We start from the raw sequence: 23,017 nt of genomic DNA on the forward strand, positions 1-23,017 counted from the left end.
CTCTGTGCATTTTCCTTGTTTTACACATGGATATAGATATCCCTTTGCATTATAACTTAGACAAGGGTTTATTTGGGCTGTTGAATGAAGTACCTAGTGAAAGTGCATGCAAGAGCTGTTATCCTACATCAGCTCATCTGAAACCTGTTCCTTGAGTCTCATTTATTTCATGTGAATGTGTTTTGAAGCTATCATATAAGGAACCTGGTGACAATGCAAGCTAGAGCTGTTAGCATACCTCAGCTCAGTTAAATCTCTCTCTCTCTCTCTCTCTCTCTCTCTCTCTCTCTCTCTCTCTCTCTCTCTCTCTCTCTCTCTCTCTCTCTCTCTCTCTCTCTCTCTCTCTCTCTCTCTCCCTTTTTGTAACTTCATTTCTCTCTGCGTCTCTGTCACTCTCCCTACCTCTCTGTCTCTGTCCCCCTCTCTCCGTTCTTTGTCTCGCTTTGTTTCTCTCGGAAACAAAATTTAAATATCATTTAATCTAAATTCAATATTCACAATAGGAGAAATTTGGGTTCTTCAGTAAATAAATAACATTTCTATAAACAAAATTTCATTATAATACTTATGTATTTTATTGCAAATATGTAGGCATTCTGTAGTATATTATTTTACTGGCAATCTTTGATGCAATCGCATTGTTGGTAACAATATTATTTATTAGTTTTATCAATATTTTAGTTATAATTATTTTCAAAACTTTATTTACAAAAAGTGCCAGTTGTCATTACACATACCATTATAGATCAATTACACAGTTTTGGGATAGTAGATACCGCTTTCTCTTTGGAACTTTGGACAAGATAAATAAAACTCAATTATTTCTTCGCATATTTTAATACATAAAATGCACAGAATGATAGCATAAAGTTTGTACTGTACATATATGCTCTCCAATGTATATAATGCATTAACTCTTTTTAAATTTCTTTTTTTTCTGGCCGTCCTAACATAAATGCTGTGTTTGGGTGTATGGATCTGTCTCTGTGTTGCTTATGTGAGTATGTGATATATATATATATATATATATATATATATATATATATGCGAACAAGCCTGAATGGCTTGTTTTCAGTTATATATATATATATATATATATATATATATATATATATATATATATATATATATATATATTATATATATATATATATATATATAATATATATATATATATATATATATATATATATATATATATATATATATATATATATATATATTACATTAGTTTCTGTGCTAGAAATCAAATTATTAAATTTCTTCAAAAGTGTTACCTATAGATTGGTTTTAGATTTACGTATATTAATTTGAAGACTGTTCTCATTTTAAATAACATTAAAATCTTTCTGCAAATCTTTTTTGTAGAGATCTTATGAAATTTGACGGAACGAGTTAGATCAATTACTCTATCACGAATTTTCGTGCTGGAAGATACATACTAGGTTCACTGATCTAACCCTTTCTGTTATATTCAATAATATTATATATTTAAAATGTTAAATCCATTCAAATTGAGGGAAAGTGATTCAGACAATGAGACCGGATATACCGTCACGATCAACCTTAGCATCATATACATACACACTGGGATTATTGAAGCAGAAATTGGCTTGTACAGAATACACAGACTACCCAGCATCCTACCAGAGGCGCTCCGTGGATATTCCTCATATTTCTATTTTGCTTTTCCATCTGAATTATTTCCCGCATCGCTCACTTTCCAAGAACAGCGTATAAATAAATAAATATAATCCAGGCTTTGAAGAAAAAAAATATATAATTCAGACAAAGTACAATATAATAATAATAAGAGAATATATGTCTTTTGTTTTAACCTCGATTCGTGTACTCTCCTAGGAGGAAAACCTAGGAAGATAGCTTTTAAAAGGCTATCATGTAAGAACACTGCGCGCAGAGTCGTTCGAATATCTGTAAGTTTGTTTTAGGCTTCTTAGAAGCTCCCTTTGAATAAAATTAAACTCTCCCTTAAATTATTCAAACCAAGATTCATAATTAACTTGCTTTAAAAGATAAAACTTAAATATTTAATTTGAGGTTAGTCAATTATTCACTGTAATATCTAAGCATGTAATCCGTTTAGAGGATTTATCGCTGCGGAAACAAACCATTTTGTGTAGACTTGTTCCCGCGATCAATTGTCTCAACTCTCGGCCCTGATTACCCAACATTGATACAGCCCTGATTACCCAACATTGATACAGATTGTACTCATAACACTCAATCATTATCCTGTCAGATGTTGAAAATTATATTGACATGGAACTGGCAGTAGCAAGTTTCTTATATCATAGGCCTATTTTATGTATTTTTACGTGTCTTGAATTGGTACAGTAAACATCTAGAGTTTGTCTTTGTTGATATTAAAGAATTTTACGTTTATATAAATATTTACAAAATGGAGACGTAATTCACACAACTCATCGGAATTTGGCTAGATTCGAACGACATTGAAAGTTAGACTGAAGAACAAAATTTTCTTGAGACAAAGAGAAGAAATGGAGAGTGAGAGAGTGAGTGACAGTGAGAGAGAAAGCAAGATTCAAAGGAAACTTCCGGAAAAGAATGCAAGAAACTTTATATTTACATCTAAACTATTTACATTATTTACAGAATGGAAATTTTAATCGACTTCCATCACGCACTCGCCTCATAAATTAAAAAAAAAAGTGCACTATATATGATCATCCCTCTCTTATTTGATTCCTTGTTTGCTGCATTGATTATTGCATGATAGCTTGATTGCCATCATTTATTTCCTTAATTCCTGTTTCGAAAACATTTTCAAGATCTGTCTATAAGCTGAAGTTGCCATTAGTCATGTCAAACTATTCAATCATGGAAGCTGTATGTTGGGTATGTGACGTTATGTGTATTTCCCAGTCATGTGAAATTGCATGCAATCATGCCATATACAGGCGATGAGTCACAATAAAGTGGCTGAAATATGTTGACCAATCCACACACTAGAAAATGAAGGGACGTCGACGTTTCGGCCCGTCCTGGACCATTCTCAAGTCGATTGTGACTGAATCGATTTGAGAATGGCCCAGGACGGACCGAAACGTCGTCGTCCCTTAATTTTCTAGTGTGAGGATTGGTCAACATGCCAAATGCATTATTGCAGTGACCAGCAACAGTATTGCAGTGTTGCAGATTGATAGCCAACTAGCTGAGTGAAGCTGTATGTTTTCCCATGAGCAAATGTGTGTATTTTGCTACGTTGAGTGTGTTTGTGGTTTCATAACGGGAGTTTTGTGTGTATTTGATCAGTTTTCTAGCACGTGTGGCCTCCCAGCAGGTATAGTGTGGCCTTCCAGCAGGTATAGTGTGGCCTCCCAGCAGGTATAGTGTGGCCTCCCAGCAGGTATAGTGTGGCCCTCCCAGCAGGTATAGTGTGGCCTCCCAGCAGGTATAGTGTGGTCTCACAGCAGGTATAGTGTGGTCTCCCAGCAGGTATAGTGTGTCCTCCCAGCAGGTATAGTGTGGCCTCCCAGCAGGTATAGTGTGACCTCCCAGCAGGTATAGTGTGGTCTCCCAGCAGGAAAAGTGTGGTCTCCCAGCAGGTATAGTGTGGCCTCCCAGTAGGTATAGTGTGGCCTCCTAGCAGGTATAGTGTGGTCTCCCAGTAGGTATAGTGTGGCCTCCCAGCAGGTATAGTGGGGTCTCCCAGCAGCTGTAGTGTGGGCCTCCCAGCAGCTGAAGTGTGGGCCTCCCAGCAGCTGTAGTGTGGGCCTCCCAGCAGCTGTAGTGTGGGCCTCCCAGCAGCTGTAGTGTGGGCCTCCCAGCAGCTGTAGTGTGGCCCTCCCAGCAGCTGGAGTGTGGCCCTCCCATCAGCTGGAGTGTGGCCCTCCCATCAGCTGGAGTGTGGGCCTCCCAGGAGCTAGAGTGTGGGCCTCCCAGCAGCTGTAGTGTGGCCCTCCCAGCAGCTGGAGTGTGGCCCTCCCATCAGCTGGAGTGTGGCCCTCCCATCAGCTGGAGTGTGGGCCTCCCAGCAGCTAGAGTGTGGCCCTCCCAGCAGCTGGAGTGTGGGCCTCCCAGCAGCTAGAGTGTGACCTTCTACCGTGGCACTCAGCAACCACACTGTTATAAAATGCATAAATATGCAAATTAAAAAAGGAATATATTAATGTATGTTTTCATTATAAAATATACAACCAAATTCGTGTGTGCAAAAAGTATGTTTATGTATTATTCTCGACCATTTATAATGTATGAACATCGACACACAGTTATAAATATACACAAGGGAACACAGGCGCACAAACATAGAGGTTATAAACTTATACGAACACAGACATACAGACATGATAAGAGTGAAGAAATAGCGAAGATTTCTCTCTCCTTTTGGGATGTGTATTATCTCATTTAACTGACAAACTGTAGCATAGATAAGGACAACGACACAAAATGAAGAGGCACAGCATGAGAAAGGTGTCCAAATATGATTCTGAGAGGCGAAAAAGAATGATGTATCAAAAAGCTTTAATCCAAAAGAAGGTGAAAACCTTTCAGAATTAAATCCTCATGCAGACAGAATAATAAGACGAGTCGCAATAATGTGGCTGAGGAATGATGATCAAACCTCATACCAGAAAATAAGGAGACGACGACGTTTCGTTCCGTCCTGGACCATTATCAAGTCGATTGTATCCAGTGTGATTGATTGTGCACAATCGACTTGATATTGGTCCAGGACGGACCAGAACGCCGTCATCTCCTAATTTTCTGGTATGTGGTTTGGTCATTAGAAGGAGATGAAAGATGGAAGAGCTAAAATATGTAAAATAAAATGTCAGAAACAGAAGAAATAAATGATACGAAAGTAAACTAACAGAAATGAGAGAATTGTCACAGGAACTCAGTTTTTCCCTCTTGGTCTGACTCTCAAACCACATAAGTTCAAGTATGTTTATTGAGACAAGAAAGAAATACATCTCAAAGGGATAGAGTAGCTTACACTATTTCTACCCCCGCTCACACAACACCTGCCCATGACACTCACTTTTCAAAGCCCTAGACGGAGCTCTCGTTCCCTCCCTGGGAGCAGGTAACTATGGTCCTGACGGGGACGTAGCTGGTGGTGTCCTTTGGGCACAAGTCGGGCTGCTCTCGGGGGTACTGTTCCCCTGGAGGGCCTCTTGGGCACGGTGAAGGAGGGGATCCACATCCATCCGGGTAATAGGAGAGAGGAGGGGATGAATCTGCTGCCCCAACAGTCAGGGAAGGCAGGAAGGATGTAGAGGTCTCTGGTGGCAGGGCGCTCTGTGTGGTGGTGGTGATGGAGTCCTTCAGGAGGGCATCTGTTTCCCGCGCAGATGCTATAGTACCCTGTAGGAACAGAAAACGGGGTGTGGTGGGTGGAAAGACGTTGGTTTGGCATCACTGACTTTCGTTACGGCCAGAGATTATAAAAAAAATTACTGTTTTATACTTTTTTATCACATAAACAATAGTAATTGTATTTTAAATTTAACAATAAATAAAATCTAAATTATATTAATACAAAATAAAAATATATGTTAAATAATATAAGTAATATAATAACATTTAAAATATATAGTAATAACAATATTAATATTAATAATAATAATCTACCCGAGTCAATGCCTTACTTTCATCTCTATATAGAAATTTGGCTGGTCTCCGTGTTCACGAAGCTCACACAATACTTCCCTCATACTGGGCTTCCGTTCACCACCCTCCCTCACAGCTTCACCAGTGCTGGATATCAAGCATGATAGCTTCACCAGTGCTGGATATCAAGCATGATAGCTTCACCAGTGCTGGATATCAAGCATGATAGCTTCACCAGTGCTGGATATCAAGCATTATAGCTTCACCAGTGCTGGGTATCAAGCATGATAGTTTCGCCAGTGCTGGATATCAAGCATGATAGCTTCACCAGTGCTGGATATCAAGCACCATAGCTTCACCAGTGCTGGATATCAAGCATTATAGCTTCACCAGTGCTGGGTATCAAGCATGATAGTTTCGCCAGTGCTGGATATCAAGCATGATAGCTTCACCAGTGCTGGATATCAAGCACCATAGCCTCACTAGTGCTGGATATCAAGCATGATAGCTTCACCAGTGCTGAATATCAAGCATGATAGCTTCACCAGTGCTGGATATCAAGCACCATAGCCTCACCAGTGCTGGATATCAAGCACCATAGCTTCACCAGTGCTGGATATCAAGCACCATAGCTTCACCAGTGCTGGATATCAAGCATGATAGCTTCACCAGTGCTGGATATCAAGCATGATAGCTTCACCAGTGCTGGATATCAAGCATGATAGCTTCACCAGTGCTCATACTGAGTTTAGGCATTAACGTTAGCACGAATTACAAGGCCCAACATTATCCCCTTCAACATTTTAGTAATGGCTTTGCAAAACCTGTTAAAAGTTTTGACTTTTAATTGCACTTCACACGAAGCTATAATTGCTCTGTGCATATTCGGAAGGTTATTATATTACTTCATTACACAGGCATTTAACAGTGATTAAATTTATTGGCCAGCTAAAATAAGACTAATACCATTCATTAAAGAGGAATTTAAATATAATGTTGAGAGGAATATTTTAGTTGGGTTTTATTTATTCGTGTGAGTGTAGTAGTAGTAGTAGTAGTAGTAGTAGGCATCCATCAGTCTCAGGAGACTATGGAGTTGAGCTCTGGTTGTCGCTCTGGAGTGGCCTCTCCAGGGCGCAAAGACAGGGTAGGTTGATACAGGGGAGAAGCTGTTACCCATGCAGCAAGATCTCCCCCCCTTCTTCTCCACGGCGCCAAAAGTCTCCAATAGAAAGGCAAACTGCCAATACGATTGGTTCCAGCGCCGTCACAGGAAGAACACGCGAGTGTACTTGTCTTTTGTTTTAGTGTAGCTGCTTAGAGATAGGGAAAAAGGAGGGAGAGGAAAGGAGTAAGGGAGGGAGAAAAAGAGAGAGTGAGAGAGAATCTGGAAAGGCGATAATGTTAACTCCATGGTAAAGTGTATTCTTTTCATTGTTATGTCTCATGCTTATGCACTGAATGGATAAAATTATGATTCACCGCAATGCTGAAAAGCTCTCATTTCATATTTCAAACACCAGAACGCTCATGTTCCCAAGCGAGTCAACATATATAAACCAGGAGCTCAACTTTAGTTCGGGTATAGTATTGTAGAACTACAGCCGATGAGGAATCAAGAGCTTTGAGTCGCTCTGAAAGCAGATCAACCCACCGAAACAATATTCTGACATTTAAAAAAACAAATCCAAAAAATACAAAAGAAATGACAAATGAAAACTGTGAAATATTGATAAGTTGCAGGGGATCTAAAGAAGCAAATTCCCATTTCTTTCAGTGAGGAGTAATAGTTAATTTCGTAAAATTAAAGAGTTGGAATCGTTGGCAGCACGACCACTTAAGAGAGTTGACGCAACTGTAGTTACCAGTGCCAAGGAGAGGCTGAACTATTTGCTTTTCGCATCACGAACATGAAGACATTTACTGAACAAACGCTTTTACTTCAAATGAACAAATCCACGAGGGCCGTGACAAGGATTCTTTTACTTCCCTCTTTTTTACACAGACCTCTTTTACACAGGCTTTTACTTTCCTGTGCTTCCTTCCCTTACCAGTTTCTACTTTCCTGTAACTTCATACGACATAAATTAATATGCCTTTTACTCGTGACGAATAATAGCATGGCCTAATTAGACTAAGTTCCAATATAAATTAAGAAGTCTCAACCTGTAACCCCTTCCTGGCCTGCACTAATCAATCAAGGATTGATTAGTGCAGTTGCACATATCCACAAAAACATGAATCAAGAGATTAGTATAACAATTTAAGGCGATGTCTTTGTTCACAATCGATGGGAAGGTCTTTGGAAAAATAACATAAAACCAAATTAATTGTTTTTTAAAGTTAAAATGTGGCTGCAACATTTGATAAGATATGTGTGGTCCTAACGTGTGGACTTAACAGACTTGAAGTTGAAGGGTATCATTTACGCCTCGTTTGTAACTACTTAAGTACTCGAACCATCCAAGTTCTCAACAATCAGTCCTCCTGAGAACTCTGACATAGAGGTTAGTTTACGTCAGGGAAGTGTGATCGGACCACTCATGTGAAAAGTCAGCTGCCATGTCATCCTGAAGTCGATTCAAGAGGCTGTAGCACCTGTGCAGATGAGTACCCTGACTTTCTCAAGTGATTACGTAAAACCCGTCAATAAAACCCTTAAAACGTTAATCTTGGACACAATGTTTGCAAGTAACTGTTGACTCAGATAAAATCAATTTATCGCTGTTTCACGTAGCACGAAATATACCGTCCTGTCAAAAGAATAAAAAATAAAAAGTACACAAATCACTACTTACCCAATTGGGAGTTAAAATTGATGAACATGTATTTCGGAGGAAATGTGAATTTTGCAAATGATTTAGGAAACAAACATGTCTATGGATGACAGCGCATCGCCTAGACACTAAGGGGTACAGTAGACTATTCAACACGTAAATCAAATCTATAATGGGGGTAATCATTAATTCAGGATTGTTATCTTAAAGTCTTATCTAAAATATTAGGCAAACGTCAAGACAAATCCACGTACCTAGAGAGAAATGAGTTTAATGAACCTGACCAAATGTCGTACATCCAAACTGAAGGTGTGCGGCTGTTCTCTGTGAAATTGATAAAGTTCACAAAATAATTTCCCATCATTTAATCGTTCTACGAGATCCTCCCTCGAGAATGAAATGCAAACAATAGGTGCGATATGTGACAACCAGATGATGTGCTTACTGGAATAGACCAAATTCGAAGCGTCTTATCACCCGAAATACGCAAAATCTTAGAACAACTTTTAGGAACGCACATGCGAACAAAACCTTTTGAGATTTCAAGAAATAAAATATAATGTAAATGGCTGATAACATATGCATTTAACGCAATTATAGAATCGCCGCATTGCTAAAGATAAAAATACAAAAGTAGTGAAATTCTAACTTGCTAACTTCAAAGTAATATTTTCTAAATAACATCTAAATTAAAATATCTATTAATAATACAAATAATTTATCAAAGCATCCACAACAACTTACTGTAGGAAGCAAGGATCCTGGATTGATGTGAAACGATCCTTCATGTCCTGACGACCTGTATTCTGTCAGAAGCTGCACCTTAACCTCGCTGTCTGCGTGACTGTCACTTTGGCTGTCTGTCGGAGGAAGGTGGAGAGGAGAGGCTGGTGAGGGGCATGCTTGGTATGTTGTAGCAATGTTGTGGCGAGGTGGTATGTGATCCAATTGGGAGGAATAGGAGATGGGCTGAATATGTACGTGTGCAAAGCCGCGAATTGCTCCATATATATGTAGAACCCCCAGTACATACATTACACACACAAACATCTTGGTTGTATCCTGGGGTTATGTGTGAGTGTGCTACAGGTAAATATGTAAATATATGTAGTAGATATAATAGAAGAAATTAGCCCGAAAATATGTTCATTAAACAATCAACAGTTAGAAAGGCGGGGTCCAAAATCTGACAGCTCGTTTCTGCAGACACAAGCAGTTTATACAAATAGTAAATATAATACATTCACACACACATAAAGCATCTTGTTCTCAAATCCAATCTCCTTGTCCTCATATCCCTACTTGTATAATACATACAATTCGTGTATGATACCCTTCGTATCATGCACCTCATATCACCTACGAGGACTAAATATTGTCATACTGTCATACCTCTTCACCTTAGCAATAATTATAATTGTTATTACCTCAAGGTAATAATCTCAAAGTTACAATATCCAACCTTCCAAGAGCCTCTGGATTCCGTTTCCGTCTGGCGGTCATTAATTACACCCTGCAATTGATTGTTTCCTCGACTCTTGAGTTCGGGAAGCAGATGTAGTCTTCCTTCCTAATGCTTGTGTTTACAAGATCTTGGTACATTTGTCGTGGAGGAGAGAGTGGAAGCTTTTAGATTTTTTTTTCTTGTTTTTTTAACGCGCGTGTTCAATAAATCTTGCTGCTGCTTTCACGTTTTAAGTGAGAGAAGGTTAAACCAAGAGGTTAAAAATGTGAGGGAGGTAGAGAGAGAGGACGCAATGGTGGAGTACGAAGGGTAGAGAGAGACAGAGAGAAACAGAGAGAGAGAGACAGAGAGAGAAAGAGGCTTAACGATAGGAGGGTTCGGGGGATTGGGTATGGGAATAGAGGCAGAGAGAAAGTCGAATACAACAAAAAATGGAAAAAGACAAAACTGTTGAAGAATGTGTGAGAGAGAGACACAATGCGACAGAAGCGTCACGAGTTGGACCGACAGGGTGATGAAATATGCAAAGACTTAAGAAGCGTTCCACTGAAGAGAGAGAGATACTGGCACTCGAGCCGTGATTCATCACTCCCTCGTATTGGAAAGATTTATGCACTCAAGCCCCAAAAGATGAGGAGGAGGAGCAGGAGCTATCTAAGAGATTGAGTGGTTGGAACGACCGTTACTGTTTTAAACAAAAGAGTCGTCAGGTAGGCATGGATAAATATCACAGTGAATTGCTTTTGTGATAGTTTTTTCTGGTTCTGAAGAGTACTACCATAATCCCTTATAAATACCGCTCAGGTAAACTGGATGGCAGCAGCACGCTGCCATCCAGCGTGAAGTAAAGCTGATGGAATGTTCCATAAAAAAGTAGTCCTTTATAACATGAATTTAAATACAGCTCGTAATAGCTATCGAAGCCGTTGGAACACTTCGTGTTCACAGTGTGAGTACAGGTTATCTTGAGATGATTTCGGGGCTTTAGTGTCCCCGCGGCCCGGTCCTCGACCAGGCCTCCACCCCCAGGAAGCAGCCCGTGACAGCTGACTAACACCCAGGTACCTATTTTACTTCTAGGTAACAGGGGCATAGGGTGAAAGAAACTCTGCCCATTGTTTCTCGCCTGCGCCCGGGATCGACCCCGGGACCACAGGATCACAAGTCCAGCGTGCTGTCCACTCGGCCGACCGGCTCCCTATACAGGAGAACAATATTCTTTTAGTGTACTGTAATTCTTATCCCTCTGTGAATTATATATAGAATGAAGTTTATTGATCAGTGGACTTCCGCAGATAACATAGAAACCTGGACATTGAGCTTATCGCCGCTATGGACGGGTAGAGTCTATGACATGAGCAAACTTTTTCTACTCTACGTTTTCACTCATTTTTAAGTAAACAAAACATTACCCGACCCAACCCGAACCGACTGAACCCACCCTAACCTATCCCATCCTAACCTAACCCATCCTAACTTATTAAAAAGGATAAAGTTTGTATTTTAAATATAATATGCAGAGGTATATGGCGTCACTATGACCTCATAATTGTATTCTGGCTCAAGTTAAAGAGTATACTGGTCTGGAGAACACCACAGCTTGGTTACAGCTTTCCGCTGCCCTCCGACCGCCATAAGAAGCTTAGTTTTATAACGTCAACACTCTTGCGAAGGCATGATGGAAAGTTTTCTATATTTGGTCTCGCTCCAGCAGACCTCCGAAATAAGCGTTCAGTGTACTGGCGTTGACCACCCGCTGCTGCAATCTTGCAGTGATGTAAGGGCAGTCCGTCAACCTGTATTGCAGACCAAGTCAACCTGACCGTGGGGACAGTTGGAGCTAATGGTTGGCACTCTGTCGCTGATGGCTGGAAACTGAATGCAGGATAGAGGATAGATGGCCCTGGGATAAGAGCCAACGTACGAAAATGGCTCGTCTCTTTATACCTTCTTTGGGTGAGCTGCGATTTGTTGCGTCAAGAGCAAATTAGCTTTCGTCTATAAGAAAAGAAACTTAAACAAAGGGAACAAAATTAAAGGCAAACAAAGAGAGAGGGAGAAATTGCAAGTTGAATTTCATTTTCTCTTACCTCCCATTGACACTAATTTTTGCACTCTAGCTTCTGCCTGTTTTTCTATTTTCTTGTGTAAGTATATGCATTTTATTCCTCTTTCTACCATTTAGTGTATTTTTATTATATCTCCCATTTTTTCCTATATACTCACCGCTTTTGATGAGAATAATATCAGGACCCTGCTGTTGCTGAGCCTGCTGCTGCACCTGCTGCTGAACGAATCCCCCATCGTCCCCAGGTCTTGGCACAGTTGCGGAGGAAGCCTTGTCGTAGACGATCTTAGTATGGCTATGGGCGTGAGAGGCGCGCGCACGGACCACCACCACCACCAGCACTGCCGAGCACACCACCAAAGAGGTCACCACGCCCACCACAACGCCCACAATGGTCGCCAGACTCACCAGAGGGATCGAATTCGACTCAGCAGCCGCTGCGCTAGTCTGCTTCTCGGCAACGTCAATCGGGGTGAAATACACCAGGACAGTGGGCAAGGCCGGCCCTTGGGCGTTAGACGCCATCACCACCAAATGGTACTCGGTCCCTGGAGCCAAGCCAGTCACTGTGAAGTGGGGTTCCGGTTGGTCTTTCAGGGACGCCAGCAGGTTTCCAGCGGCTGGGACACCCGGAGGTGCCACGGAAGAACCCTGTGGGGCGTGGCGGACCTCCAGGGTGAAGCTTTGTGCGAGTCCCCCACTCCAACCGGCCTGGCACGACACCACGACCTCCCCAGCGGCACTGCCGTTGTGCCAGGCACTGCAGTTGTGGACCGGTTCTGGCACTCCTGCAAAGAAAGAGGGTGATACACATTATCACAATGTATTAACATAATATATAGATATGAGGAGGAACAGAATATGGGGGGATAAGGTACTGAATCGTAAGATATATATATAATATATATTTTTAAATGACGTACATAATGGACATATATATAGCTTTTTATAGGCAAATCGAGAAAAAAAATGATGATGAAAACAGTAATATAGAGCTCTTGTAGACTTACCTAGATATACAAATCGTAAAATAGAGCTTAATGAAAAATAAGAATCTACAGGATTTATGTAGCAGACAAAAGTCTGGAATTGGAAGCGCATAACAGCGCCAGCGATCTACATATGGATGTCCAACACGACAAAACAGCACTAACCTGCCGGAACGACATGGAACACACACGGTTGGCGTTGCAGGTCGATCTGATTTCGACCCCAGCAGAGCAGTGAGCCGAAGTCGTGGTGGGTTTGCGGCGTGTACACCACCAGGCTGCGGCTGCGGCCGGTGTAGACGCGGTCCTGCGGAAGCTCCACAAATTCGCTCGAAGTGTTGAAAGCCCAGCGAAAGCTCGTGGCTTCTGGGTACGCTTCTACCCGGCAAGTCACGTTCACTGGCTGGTGTCGACCCCCGCCGTACACCCATTTCTGCCCGGTGGAGCACACTGGCGAGACTGTTCGAACCGTAAATATGATAATGTTGGTGTGGATTAGTGTCGTCTATGGTCGTGTACCGGTGTCGTCTATGGTCATGTACCAGTGTCGTCTATGGTCGTGTACCGGGGGTCGTCTATGGTCATGTACCAGTGTCGTCTATGGTCGTGTACCGGAGTCGTCTATGGTCGTGTACCGGTGTCGTCTATGGTCGTATACCGGGGTCGTCTATGGTCATGTACCTGGGTCGTCTATGGTCGTGTACCGGGGTCGTCTATGGTCATGTACCGGTGTCGTCTATGGTCATGTACTGGTGTCGTCTTTGGTGGTGTCGTCGACCTCGTCCATGGTCGCAAATGGGTTGCATCTATTAAACTAAAAATTATCAATTAACACTGTACATCTGTTGACACTGTAAAGAAAGCGTTTTAAACCCGCAAAATAAGAGTGTAATAATCCTTACTTTCCATATTTTAAAGTTTGCTACACTTTAAGACAAAATACAAGGAAAGTGTGCGCTAGTGAAGACACTATCGCGTTCTAAGCATTTATCGCTCAAGGTCCTGTCCGAGATGCAAGATAATGGCTCGAGGGAAAGAAAATGTTACAAGCTCGCAATATTTTGAACAGTGCACGACCACTTAACTCCTCAAGGACCCTTTAACTCGCAACACCTGACACAGATGCCTGGGTCTATTCTCCTCCTGGGAAGATTCTTATGGGAAGTTAAAGCTTCACACCATACAGAGAAAACATTCTTAAGCTGCCCAGAAAACTTACATCAAAGTAATTTAAACACAAAAAACTAAGCTAAAGTTTATTTTAAAGTAATGTACAATGAGTTATAAGTACGAATATTTTAAATGGGAAAAAATTGTTTCGACAAAACACGCAAATACGAAGAAAAACAAGATGCAAATAGAATTTCTGAGTGTGCTTTCAAGAGGTTCAGGCCGGGTGCCAGGCTCCACAACTGTCCACCAGAAAGAGAAAGAGAGAAGTGAGAGAGTGAGAGTGAGAGAGAGAAATGAAAGAGTGAGAGAGAGAGAGAGAGAGAGAGAGAGAGAGAGAGAGAGAGAAGTTAGAGAGTGTGTGAGAGAGAGAAGTTAGAGAGTGTGTTTGAGAGAGAGAAGTGACAGTGTGAGAGATATAACGAGAAAACACTTCTGTTAATTATTCACACGAGCTACAACACATGTACAGCAACATAAACAAATCAACCACGTCCTACAGCAACATAAACAAATCAACACGTCCTACAGCAACATAAACATATCAACCACGTCCTACAACTCCAGTGGTTCTAGCTGGCTCACCCCTCACGAGACCCAACTGACTAACTGCAGCTTTTCCAACAAAGAAGGGGAAAAAAAGTGCTCTCCAACCCTCAGAACAAATCCAGGAGACACTCGGCACAAAACACAATTTATTTTTTCAAGACAAATTAAATAGCGAGCCGGAAAAAAATATAGACTGCAAACACTATTCGCAACGGAATAGATGTTACCTGCAGTAGCATCCATCTCTCTCTCTCTCTCTCTCTCTCTCTATCTCTCTTTCTCCCTCTCGCTCTCTTTCTCTCAGAATTAGTAGCAGCTACTGCTCTTACTACTACCACCACTGTTCTCATTAGTACTGCACCGGATTTCATCCAAAATATATCACCACTCAAATTGCAAGCTAAATGTTTTGTCTATAAATGCAAAATGGGTAATCTTATTAACGGTTCAAGATAATAACCATCCAGAACTGAAACGATTTACACAAGCAGTTGCCAATATTTCTCTGTTAATACTGCAAGTGTAAGTAGTCGTAAGATTAGAAATAGTTCTACTCACACTTGACATTAAGCTGGAGAGCGTTAGAGGTGGCTGTGCCATGGACGTTGACGGCTCTGCAGGTGTAGAGCCCTGTGGAGTGCCTCCCGACCTTCTGTAGCACTAGGCTCTGGTTGATCTGGATCACTCCTGCCGTTACATTTTGCTGCAGCTCCACACCCTAAAAACCCCAGCGAGAGAGAGAGAGAGAGAGGGAGAATTATCGGGGAATAGTCCCAAGCCATTATGACTATATAGCACTGGGAAGGGGTCAGGATAAGGATTTGGAAAGGGACATGGGGAAATGAATGGTGCCCAACTACTTGGTGGACGGTTGGAGATTAAACGCCGATCTGCATGAATCAAGACCGTCGCTCTACCGTCCAGCCCAATTGGTTGGGCAAACGAACCAATCGTAGCGGACGAACCATCTGTTTAGAACTTTGCTTTGATGGTTCGTTCTGCAGCTGTTACTGAATAACTTGTCTAGAACACAGCTGTTGATTGTGATGGAATTAGCAGCGAACCATCTGTTTAGAGCATAGTCATTGGTGGTAGTTGTACCACAGGCAGTGAATTGCCTATTTAGGGCTGTGTTATTAGCAACTGTTTATGTGGAATTATCAAGGAACCGCATATCTAACGCTCCTATTGATTGACGTTGACAATACATCACTCTGTAAACTCTTGTTTTTGATGAATTATTGCCTATTGTAGTTTTATTAATCCTGCTCACAAAATCATTCCTTTGAATTCGAATGATCCCTTTTAGCCTTGCAATTAGCGCTGTTTGCCGGTTACCCAATAATTGCGCTAAATCTGTTATAACCCACTGCTACATGCTGTACTTCTATCTGTAATCATGGATAACCTTTCATGACAAATAATAATCTGTTAATAATCTGGAATAATAACTATCTCTGTAGATATCAGCAAGTACCTTAATTATCAGCGGTATCTGTAATTACAAGTAGTGTTTTTGTAATTACAAGCTCTATACTCAATAATTACACTCGGTATCTCAATAACTACACAAAGTATTTCAATAATAATAAGTAGAATTTCTGCAGTTTATCCAAGACTAAAATTCTTGGAAGCCTTCAACATTAGCATACTAAAGCTAGATCGTATCGTCTATCCCAGGAACCAAGTGATCTAAGTTTAACGCTAATCCCTACGCCCCATTTAACGCCCTCCAGTAAATCTCCACCGGTAATCCCTGCTCAACAGTGGCATGTACCAGTTTGGCGTTCAGAATTCACAATGATACAGTCTTGTAATTTCTCGGTTATGTTACAAAAAATATTTTAATTGGAACTGTATATCTAATTGAATTTTTACAGCAAAATAGAGTAATATGATTATAACTTAATGTTTGCCATTTCTAATTAAGTAACATTGTATAAATATATACATTTGCCACTGTACTCTCTATCGTTGTATCTCTATGTCCATTTATCAATTAATCCTTTACACCATTGTGTTATTGTATTCATGTAGTTCTGTACTCATGGACAGCAGACCACCTTTAATTTAATATAACCTGTGTATAATGTCTCCAGCTCCGGCACACTTCTGACCTGATAATCAATACCTGAGCAGGTTGCAGGGACGTACACCTGTAAATTAGCAGGTACAGGTGTGTTCAGTGACTCCCTCATTCCTTTCCTCCCCCTCAGAAAGCGGTGAGCTGCTTAAGATAAGAGTCTCTTGGGGTGGTGAATGTTAGGGTGGGGTTGTGGCAGTTAAGATAGGGTTGAAGAGGGGAAGTAAGAGCCGGATTTGTTGGGTTGTGGTTTATTGGAAGTTATGAGGTGTGCAGGCTGTATGTTGAGATGATTTGTTGAACTCCACATTTAATGCATTGGTAAAATCAGTGGAAACCATTATAAGGATTCGAAACCGCGCATTGGGTACTCCAAGGTATTCCCCCCACTAATCAACTCTGCCACGACATGCTGCAATTGGCAGTACTCAGTGTTCAGGTTCGAATCCTTTTCGTGTTTTTTCATCATTTTCTCATTGATACATTTTGTTACTGTGATATCTTTGTGCATTTGTATTTGTGTTTCCATATAATTTACGTCATCTATTTCTATTTTTCTTAACTTTGATTAATCTGTTCTAACGCAAATATTGATTACGTCCACCAAGATGATTACGTCCCCCCCAAGATCATTTACCTCGTGATCATGTCTCCTGGTATTATTGATCGACTACTCCCAAAAAAAGTTAAGATAAAAAGTATATGAGTGAAATACATATTTTAAATGAAAACTGAAAAAAGGACATTTTTGCACCAGGAGGCACGAAAAGGTGGAGTGACACTGCAGTGTGTAATATTACTGTTCTGGTCCTCCTCTTTTCCACAGAGATGCAGCCTCCCCCCTCCATTAATCTCAGAGTGTACTGGTCAGCACAGTTAACTATTTAACGGAATCTTCTTTGATCTGTGCTCTGTAAATTGCTACCTGATTGCATTATTTGGGTAACGTCATTGACTATTCAAGATTATAACCATTCTGAGCTTCGATGCCTTGGGGGAAACTGGGATGTAATACAGATTGGCAGACAAAGAGAGACTTAGAGATACGAGGTGTTTCAGTGAATAATGAAATAAAGTGATAGAAGCTTAAAGTGTTGATCTGTATAGAGACAGGGTTAGGAAATAATCGTCTTGTCATGGCCACGAATCGAACTCGTACCCAATAGAGTGCGAGTCGAGATGGTTCCTTGACTAAAGGTCAAGAAATCATCTCATTTGTGCTTCCTTTCCACATTTATCTCAGGAAATTGACTGAAATGTCCTCTAGTCTCTTTTCAGTATATTCTGATATATAGTACTTGTGCATTTCTATGGTTTAAAAGGCTCGTGTTTTGTATTGTGGTTGTATTATACCAGTATGCCTAGAATACATCGTGAGGTATACCTGCATGTGTAGCATATTACTATTACTACTAATACAACTACTACTAGTACTACAACAAATACCATTGGACTTACATTCAGGAACCACTGGACCTTGAAGACGTTCGGATTGGCTTCGATGTCACATTCGAAGTAAACATCGTCTCCTTCCTTAATGCTCGATATGTTTAGGTTCTGGCCAGGACGAAGGCGTAGGCGTGGCGAGTCTGAGAAAAGAGAGAGTATCAGAATCCCCACTACGAGCACACCCCCACATAGACACCCTGGCTGGCTTACATCTGAACTGCCTTCAGAAACCTGTGAAAAGAATCCTTCAGAACATTGAATAACACATATGTAAGGCCAATCCTGGAGTATGGGGGCTCCAGCCTGAAGGCTGAACCTTGTCAAGCACATGATGAAGCTGTATGGCGTGCCACTAGGCTAGTCCCAGAACTAAGAGGCATGAGTTACGAGGAAAGGCTGCGTGAACTGCACCTCACGTCGTTGGAAGACAGAAGAACTCGCTGAGCTCTTCTTGGATCCCGTTGTTAAGAGCTAGGAGCTGGATCCGGCGAGTACAAATAGTAAACACATATCCTGTACACCTCATACACATCCCCCTAACACACTCACACAACCGCACACATGCTCACTCCCCTCAGCCACCAGGGGCCGGTGGCTGAGGGGACAGCACTCTATACAAGTAATCATGTGGTCCGGGGTTCGATTCCTGGCGCCAGCGTGAAACAATGAGTAGAGTTACTTTCACCCTGATGCCCCTGTTACCTAGCAGTAAATAGGTACCTGGGAGTTAGAAAGCTGTTTCGGACTGCTTCCTTTGTGTGTGTGTGGGGGGGGGGGGGATATTAGTAGTTACAGTTGAGAGGCGGACCGAGCGAGCAGAGCTCATCCCCAGCAAGCACAACTAGGTGAATACACCCGTACATTCACATACTCCTACACATACACATCTCTACATATACACACCACAGTGATGTGGTGGACTCCATACACAGCTTCAAGTGTAGATATGATAGAGCCCAGTAGGCTCAGGAATTTGTACATTAGTTGATTGACAGTTGAGAGGCGGGACCAAAGAACCAGAGCTCAACCCCCGCAAGCACAACTAAGTAAGTACACCCTATATTCACCGCCATACATTCACCCCTCCCCCCTCCCCCCGCACATACACCTTCCACAAACACCTCTCCTAAACATACACACAAACAAAACACCCTCCACACACTTCAGACTGCCGTACATTACACCTCCCGAAACTCATAACACTACAAACACATCCAACACCCACACACACACTCCACTTGAAATAAACACACACCACAAAAACACGACAGTACAAACCCACACACACACACACCATACTGCAAAGAACCACACTACACATACACACACCAAGCCCACACTCCACACATAACTCGAAACAGATCCACACAAAAACGAAGGGGAAGACAGAGAAGCTACCCAAATGCTTCCTACGAAGACAGACATTGCAACTGACAGAACACGAAAGACCTAATCAGTACCCAAACAAAAGGGCAAGAAACACACATTGACCAAGACTTAAAAGAGAAAGCACAGATCAAGACAAAGAAGAGAAATCAGAGATCAAAACAAAGAAGAGAAAGCACAGATCAATACAAAGAAGAGAAAGCACAGATCAAGACTTACATGCGCTAAGAATCAGAAGGAAGAGACAATAGTTGACTCACAGTAGACGAGTAGTTTTCGGGCGTCTTCCAAAGCCGTACCATCAAGGAGCGGATTATCAGCCCGGCAGGCGATGACGGCTCCGTTGGTAGCTCTGGCGGGCGCCAGGTGTAGTGTTGACCGGCTCACATTACCCTCAGCCAGCACCTGATAACATACTAGGTTACTCAACACATTTGTGGACACCACTGATGGCTAAATAGGTCAGGTGGTTACTTGTGTTGTGTGTGTATGTGGTCTTGAGAGAGAGAGAAAGAGGAGAGAGAGAGAGAGAGAGAGAGAGAGAGAGAGAGAGAGAGAGAGAGAGAGAGAGAGAGAGAGAGAGAGAGAGGAGAGAGAAAGGAGAGAGAGAGAGGAAGATAGAGGAAGAGAGAGAGATGTCCTCACTCACACAGATATACTACCTCTGATGTTCTTACAAACTCGAACTTTTGCCCTTAAACTCCGGTTTTCCTGTTATGGATTAGTTAATAATTCAATAACTCTCTTCCTGGATTTACATTATCATCGATTAACAGAATTTAATATTGCAACATTCCCTACTAGACCTTGACATTCATTTGCAACACTATTGCATTAATTATTCATATTGATAAACTTTCATCCTTTACGTCATCAACTTTCATTGATTTACTCTCGTTATACGACCTAATCATTCTGAATACTGTGGGTTGTATAAATGCTTTGGAAAAAAATATATTTGTTCGCCAACCTTGACTTATCAAACTGATTTGAACCTTGAACTTGTTGATAAACACTGACTTGGTCAACGTTTGACCCAGGATGTTGCAAGTTGGTCGAGTAGATACAACAATGACTTACACGACGCCTGAAGTCGTTCCCAAGAAGTTATGTTCAGTTACTTGTTTTCCACCGTTTAGTTATGCAAAGGCCTGATAATCTTTTCAATATATAAAGATGATTATACTATTTTTTTTAATAAACAGCTGGGATTGAGTATCAGACACTAAACACTAGAATACTGATGCAACAATCAGAAGTATATGAAACAATGCTGCTCATAACCTACATGAAATCAGATAACTTAATTACAAATTGAAATTCTGTAACAAAATCTGTCTTCCATGTTTACAGATTAAATAATTTGAAATATATATATTTCAGGGTAGACATACATTAATGCCACACCGGCTGTTATTTTCACTCTAATATCATTCAATCTTACGGTGCTTTCAAAACAATTACTGTGGTACAGGTAGCCTCAGCACAAACATTGCTCTTCCAACGTCCTTATAATCATTGAAAACTTGTATAAGAGAGACTAATTTGGATTGCATAGCAAGAAAACTGTTATTGCGCTGTTTAATTGAGTAAACACTGAAATTATTATTATTGTTCTCACGGCAATAGTTACAATTATACTTTTCCAAGTGTTTGGACTTCCTGTTAATTGTAAGTGCGTAAATATATTGTATTAGCAATTAAGATATTCTGTGTTTGGAGGAGGGAAGTACCAGGTTCCCCAAGAAATTATTTATACTAAGATAATTACCAAGAAAAAGTGCTCAACCAGTACCTCTATACAGCCCTTGAATGGGATACGCAGGCAAAGAGCTGAGATAAGAAGACGGAGTGAGTGAACAGCTACATGAACCATCGGGGGATCGAGCGTCGACCCTGTAAGTAGCACCGTTGCTGTACAGACCAGCCCAAGTGGATGGATATCACAAGATGATGATGTTTGCTTTTCTCGTGAGTAGTCGTCTTAAAATTCTTGCAAACTCGCGATTCTTGCGCCTTACAGCAGGTCTCCTTCACTCCTAAGGATATTTACCTTGTTAGGTATTCAAGACAGCTTCTACGCCCTGAGTGATAACGTTTGCAGCTTCAAACGGCAGATCGAGTTCATATTTACATTCCTTTACAAACAAATCTTGTTAAGAGTGAGAAAAAAAAGTACGACAAAATTTCGATTTGCCCAATATATTTTTATGTATTAGCATTTTTCAGATATATTTAGATTCCAGTAAAGCATTGGACATGGGAAAATCTTTAAAGCGGGATAGGGATGGAACCTGTTTCTTGCTTCACCCCCAAACGCGTGCACTAACCTATGGATATGCTAAAAGTTCATCAACCTGTACCATACACATAGATGATTAGAAAGCATCAGTGAGGCCAAATCGATTCAGATTACTATATCCTTACAATGCAGGATACATCCCAACCAGTGAAAACTTGACCATTCTGGAGCACTTAAGAATGATTCTGTTGAGATGAAAAACCTATTCAATCACAAAGTTTCGTTTATCTCTCAGAAGCCACGTTTCCGCTCAATGGAATTTACGTCATGATAATTGCTTTAGACGCCCTTCCGTTTACTTCTCTGTGCGTTGGACCATCTTGCATAAAGCAGTCGTAAAAAAAAACGAAAAAACGACACGATGCGTTCGTTAACAGTGGGATTGCTAATAGCGAGGATCGTTGAATGATGTAACCGTTAATAGCGCCATTCGTTAATAGCCACATTTATTATTAGCCCCGTTCGTTATTGGCATCCTTTATTATTAGCGCCTTTCGTTAAAAGCGCCGTTTCTACACGCAGGAATTTAGGAGAAAAGTTTTGGAATTACAGCTGTGAACAAGAAAGAGACCAATCATTGTCTAAATTGTTTTTCTTTTGAGCTCTCGTTGTCAGGTTACCCGTCTATTTATTTACTTTCTTTTGTGTATATTCGTCTCAATATTTATATCAATTTTTCTGTTAATCTAATATACATCTGCAACTGATGATCTCAAAACACTGGTCATAGAGAAGCAGAAAACCACAGTTAAATGGGACATTTAGCTCCTTTCTCATTTCACTGGTTTTCGCTCGCACACACTCACACATGCACACATGTAAATAGGTATATATATATATGTATATCTCAGGAAGTTCAAACAAATATTTAATGTAACATTAATTACCGTGTAAGCTCAAAAAGAAAACATTGGCTTATTCCTTTTTTCTTTGTTTTAGTTGATATCGAAAGAGACTCTAATTTAAAAACTTTAGATTGCCTTTCTGAAATCTAGGATTGGAGACTCTCTCTCTCTCTCTCTCTCTCTCTCTCTCTCTCTCTCTCTCTGAAAAGGTTACTTATATTGAGAGATCCGGGCACAAAGAATCAACGGAAATAGTAAATAACATTTTTTGGATCTAATGTCTATAGTTGAAAACCAGGTTAGCACCTGAATACATCCAGAACACAAAAACTATGA

At 40.9% G+C, this 23,017-nt stretch overlaps 1 protein-coding gene across 1 annotated transcript in view; it reads right to left on the bottom strand.

Annotated features, from left to right (window-relative positions):
* Positions 1-1,239: 1,239 nt before the first annotated feature.
* The window catches only part of LOC123768986 (neural cell adhesion molecule 1-B), a 29,812-nt gene continuing 8,034 nt past the window's right edge, over positions 1,240-23,017 (bottom strand). The window contains exons 5-12 of the mRNA XM_045759907.2: positions 19,795-19,939; positions 18,158-18,288; positions 15,175-15,334; positions 13,063-13,356; positions 12,067-12,696; positions 9,120-9,235; positions 5,027-5,352; positions 1,240-4,104 (exon numbers count right to left, since the gene is read on the bottom strand). Of these exons, the coding sequence (XP_045615863.2) occupies positions 5,038-5,352; positions 9,120-9,235; positions 12,067-12,696; positions 13,063-13,356; positions 15,175-15,334; positions 18,158-18,288; positions 19,795-19,939 (1,791 nt within the window). The 3' untranslated portion in view covers positions 1,240-4,104; positions 5,027-5,037. The remainder of the gene's footprint in view (positions 4,105-5,026; positions 5,353-9,119; positions 9,236-12,066; positions 12,697-13,062; positions 13,357-15,174; positions 15,335-18,157; positions 18,289-19,794; positions 19,940-23,017) is intronic.

The sequence above is a fragment of the Procambarus clarkii genome, chromosome 64, assembly GCF_040958095.1.
Source record: "Procambarus clarkii isolate CNS0578487 chromosome 64, FALCON_Pclarkii_2.0, whole genome shotgun sequence".
In the NCBI taxonomy this organism is placed as follows: Eukaryota; Metazoa; Arthropoda; class Malacostraca; order Decapoda; family Cambaridae; genus Procambarus; species Procambarus clarkii.